This window comes from Octopus bimaculoides, chromosome 20 (assembly GCF_001194135.2).
Source record: "Octopus bimaculoides isolate UCB-OBI-ISO-001 chromosome 20, ASM119413v2, whole genome shotgun sequence".
Taxonomy (NCBI): domain Eukaryota; kingdom Metazoa; phylum Mollusca; class Cephalopoda; order Octopoda; family Octopodidae; genus Octopus; species Octopus bimaculoides.
Genome location: NC_069000.1, coordinates 36,540,550 through 36,545,974, shown reverse-complemented (window position 1 = coordinate 36,545,974; position 5,425 = coordinate 36,540,550). Strand labels below are relative to the sequence as shown.

The 5,425-nt window shown below is 38.1% G+C and overlaps 1 protein-coding gene across 1 annotated transcript in view; it reads left to right on the top strand.

Moving 5' to 3' along the window:
* LOC106873870 (centromere-associated protein E) overlaps positions 1-5,425 on the top strand; it is a 53,424-nt gene that overhangs the window by 16,709 nt on the left and 31,290 nt on the right. The window contains 2 exon segments of the mRNA XM_052974967.1: positions 1,125-1,257; positions 3,399-3,524. Of these exon segments, the coding sequence (XP_052830927.1) occupies positions 1,125-1,257; positions 3,399-3,524 (259 nt within the window).

The following is a 5,425-nucleotide window of genomic DNA, read 5'->3' as shown; positions in this document are numbered from 1 at the left end:
AGTACTTCCTTCTGGCACAAAACTGAACTGCATCCCATTCAGATTAATTGATTTCCTAATAAATTGAGTTGGAACTATTTTCTTTTTAATTTGGTCTGACAATGTTGTAAAATAAAGAATTGTCAGGATAAAACATTAGAGTTAACGACTGTCAAACTTGGTGCATAAGAAAATTGGACATTTTATTCTTAATGACTTGATGTATAAATATATATTGCCAGTGCCCCTGGACTGGCTCTTGTGTGGGTGGCATATAAAATACACCATTTTGAGCGTGGCTGTTGCCAGTACCTCCTGACTGGCCTTCGTGCCAGTGGCACGTAAAAGCACCCACTACACTCTTGGAGTGGTTGGTGTTAGGAAGGGCATCCAGCTGTAGAAACTCTGCCAAATCAGATTGGAGCCTGGTGTAGCCATCTGTTTCACCAGTCCTCAGTCAAATCATCCAACCCATGCTAGCATGGAAAGCGGACGTTAAACGATGATGATGATATATATATATATATATATATTATAATAATAATTATAATTTGTGGATGGAAATTCATAGGCTTTATTAAGGAATCACAACATAAGGCTCTACACCCCACATGTTCTATTAGTAGTAGTAGTAGTAGTAGTAGTAGTAGTTGTCGCCGCCGCAGCAGTAGCAGCAAACTGAAAGGAATTCCATGCTGTATAACCAAGCCATCAGATTACCTTAGAAGATGGAACTAAAAGGTGGTAGCTTTTAAGAACTCATTACAAGGCTGTTGCCACAAAATTGAATATATATATATTTAATTTAATTATCTATCTATCTATCTATCTATCTATATATATATACACACACACACACACACACACACATATATATATATACATACACATACACACACACACACATACAATGTGCTTCTTTTGTTTTCTGCCTGCTAAATCCACTCACAAGACTTTGGTTGGCCCAGAGCTATAATTGAAAACACTTGCCCAGGGTGTCATGCAGTGGGACTGAACTCAAAGCCATATGGTTAGGAATCAAACTTCTTAACCACACAGCCATGCCTATGCTTGAGTGTATGTATAATATTTTATATGTTCCATTGCATTTGAAATTGTGATTTTTTCCTTGTTCTATTTTCCAGTCACCAGCATATTAACTATAGAGATTCTAAGTTGACAAGATTACTCCAGAATGGTCTTGGAGGTAACTCAAAAACTGCTATTATTTGCACTATCAACCCAACAGCAATTGAAGAGACACATTCCACTCTGCGAGTAAGTAGCAATGTTTATTTCTTGATTGAATCTCCAATATGTTGTTGAGTTTTCTCCACTTCTTTGTATACATTAATCTGTATCACTTTTCTATTCATTATTCAGTTCTGTATTTATTTACATTCAGTATTCTATTGCTGGTGTCACATACATTGCACTCATGTTGGTGCTACGTAAACACACATGTGCCAGTGGCATGTAAAAAAACATGCAACACACTCTGTAAAGTGGTTGCCATTAGGAAGGGCATCCAGCTGTAGAAACCATGTTAAAACAGAGAATTGGAATTCTGGACAGCTCTCTGGGTGGCCAGTTCCTCTTAAACCATCTAACTCATGCCAGCATGGAAAATGTAAGTTAAACGATGATGATGATATGTATATCATTTATAACAAGGCACCTGTTTCTGTCTCTCTGTCACACTGTAACCTTTCATTATCTAACACAAGATCTCCTCCTCCAGTGCCTTCTCTCCTCTCAAAATTCCTTGTCTTGCAAATTACTTGGTGACCCTGTTAGTGCTAGTGCCACGTAAAAAGCATCTAGTCCACACTGTGAAGTGGTTGGCATTTTGAAGGGTATCCAGTTGTAAAAACCATGCCAAAACCGACCTCACATGTGCTGGTGCCATACAAAATAGCACTCAGTACACTCTGCAGCGTGGTTGGTGTTAGGAAGGGTATCCAGTCGTAAGTACCCTGCCCAAATAGACACAGTAACCTGGGGTAGTCTTCTACCAGGCTGGCTCTTGTCAAACTGTCCAACCCATGTCAGTGTAGAAAGCGGATGTTAAATGATGATGATTGATGCCGTTGCCAGTACTGCCTGACTGGCCTTCGTGCCGGTGGCACGTAAAAGCACCCACTACACTCTCGGAGTGGTTGGCGTTAGGAAAGGCATCCAACTGTAGAAACTCTGCCAAATCAGATTGGAACCTGGTGCAGCCATCTGGTTCACCAGTCCTCAGTCAAATCGTCCAACCCATGCTAGCATGGAAAGCAGACGTTAAACAATGATGATGATGATGATGATGATACATATATACACATATATATATTTATATATATAAACATATATACAGAGTGCGGTGAATAAATTGTTTTCTATATTACGCAAAAATGAAAATAACACTGTCATCTCAATATCTTGAAATAGTAAAGAGTAAATTTATTGTGGATGGTCTCCTTGTTTAAGATGATGAATGCTGCAATAATTCTTCCCTTCAGTTCATCTTTGGTGTGACAAGGAGCTTTGTTGGTCTTTTGCTCAACTGCACCTCACACTTAATAATCAGGGAGGTTCCAGTCTGGGAAGTTAGGTGGCCAAATGTTAGGGGTGAGGTGGTCACACAAATTGTCTGACAGCCATGACTGGGTTTCCCTGCTTGTGTGGCATGGTGCAGAGTCCTGTTGCCAGACATAGGGTCTTCCAGCAGCCACCCTCTTCACTCAGGGCAGCACTACCTCCTCCAGACACTTGATGTAGGCCTCCGTGTTAAGTCTGACGCCGTGCGGGAAGATGAATGGAGGCATAACGTCACCACCACTAGTGATCACTCCAAACACCATGAAGCTGACTGGATGTCTGTTTTTATCACTCTCAGTACATGTCATCAGATTGCACCATCCTCAGATTGACACCCAAACACTCAGAAAGGTTCCAGCACGAATGCTGGAACTGAGACCCTAAAACCAAGGTGCCTTGTAAAAACTATTGGTGTGGGTTCTAGTGCCACGTAAAAAGTACTGGTGCTGTAGCACATGGAAAGCACTGGTGCTGGTGCCACATAAATGGCACTGGTGCTAGTGCCAAATAAAAAAGTACTTGCTGGTGCCACATAAAAAGCAGTGGTGATGATGCTATATGAAAAGCACTGGTAATGGTGCCAGTGTAAAAATCACTGTTGATGGTTCCACATAAAAAGCACTGATGATGTTACCATGTAAAACGCATCCAATACATCTGTGGAATGGTTGGTATTAGGGAAGGCATCCAACTATAGAAATCCGGCCAAAACAGACTATGGAACCTGGTGCAGTTCCTGTCAAACTGTCCAACACATGCCAGCATAATAACTATACCTTAAATGTTGATGATGATTGAGGATTGAGTTTTCAATTTCTTGTTGTCTCTCTTTGCAGTTTGCCAGCCGAGCCAAAACCATTAATAATCAACCAATGATTAATGAAATCACAGATGTGTCGAACAAGGCTATTTTGAAACGCTATCAACAGGAAATTCAACAATTGAAGAAACAACTGGAATCGGTAACTGATAGATTGTCTGATTTTTCTTTCTTTCTGCTATAAATGTTTATGTTAATTTTTACAATTTACTACCATTTTTAAAATTTTGTTGAAAGTGTAACTATGTATCTCCCCTACAGTGAGACTCCTGTTCTTGTTCCCCTATCATATCTTAATCTCTCATCACCTGACATAAACCCACACTGCTCAATACTACACCTCATCTCAGTTTGGGGGGGGGGTTCTTCACTTGTGAGCTTATTTCTTCTTTAAGAGGTTATCCATTTATGTTCATAATGAAGAATGTGACAGTCTCTAAGACTATGAGTAAGAGAGCACTGAGGATTGGTCCATGATGGATTCCTACCTTCTTGTTGAATTTGTCACTAAACTCATTGTCAAATTTTATTTTACTTACTCTACATTTGTATATAGTTTGTAGTTGCCATCAGAAGCCATTTCTCCAGTGCATCTCATCTAAATTAACATCTCTTTTTAAGTTAGTTTTACCCATTTTTTTCTGTCATTTTCTTAACTTGATCCATGTAGCTGGTTGCTGATGGGATGAATTTTCATCTCCTGATATTCACAGCAAGTCCATAAAGGATGTTATCTCAGGACAAATATTGCAGTAACTGGCCAGTTGACCGTGTGCATACATTAAGTATGATACATAGATGGCTATTTTAATTAACTATTGTCTCAAATGCAGATACATGGTTTTTAATCAACTGAGTGGCTATCTGCAACATCAGTGAACGTTTTGTGCCCTTTTCCTATTTCAGAGCTCATGAATTCTTGTCAGACTATGTGGTTGGCTACAAGTACATACCATTGAAATGTCTCAAAAAGGCTGAAATGAACTGCATTCTCACTGGCCACTGATGGAAAGAATTTTTTCCCCCATCTGATACATATTGTGTTTTTTTAACCCTTTAGCATTAAGCCAGCCATATCTGGCCAAAATATTCTATTTGTTTCATGTTCAAATCAGCCAGATCTGTCCTCTTGCGTCTATACTACAATGTTATTCTAAAAATAACCAGTCACATCATCAAAATCTCATAGCTATGAGATAAAGCTTGATTAATTCAAAACAATGTGAATAAATGAGTATTACATTTGACAGTATGTCCAAAAGATGTTATTTCTGGACAAATACCACAGCAACTGGCCTATCAACTGTATGTATATTTGTTTACATGCACAAATACAATTCAACTTGTTTTTTTTTCTTTTGAAGTATTTGTGTGTGTGTAAGTAAATATTTTGTTTTGTCTGATGTTTTTTTTTAATGTATAATTTGAAAGTGATAAGGCTTTTTGTTATTTTACATTTTTAAAGCCTACAGACTGTTATGAGTATTTTCTCAGTATACTTGACATGTAACTGTTTGTGTATGTACACAAATATTCACTTACAGATACACATATATCCATGATTTTATAGAATTAATATGATAACATGTAATAAAATTTTCATTTTTTTGTCTTTGGTCAGTAAGTGTTATTTCCTATCTAGAAATCAAAGGAAATGACTACTATTTCCTTTAAGTTTTACTTTTGTGAACTAGACATCAATGTTTTGAAACTGACCTTATATTTGCCATTACATTTCAGACAGATTCAGTGCTGAGTTGTTGCAGCAGAAATGACGTTATAACAAATATTCTGCTCAATACCACAAATTGGTTTTGTCAGTTGCTTGACCTTAACCACATGAGCATGCTTTTAGAGGATGACAATATGAGCATCTCTGATCATGTGCAGGAGTAGCTGGGGAGCATCATGGCCATCTTTTGAGAGGGATTCTTTGGGGTTTGAATAAATGTAACAAAAGCAAAGTTTCAAAGAAATATTAGCCATTTTTCATATTTTCAAGGGGTAACTAAATAGGGTTGCTACCCAAGGACAAAAATCGTC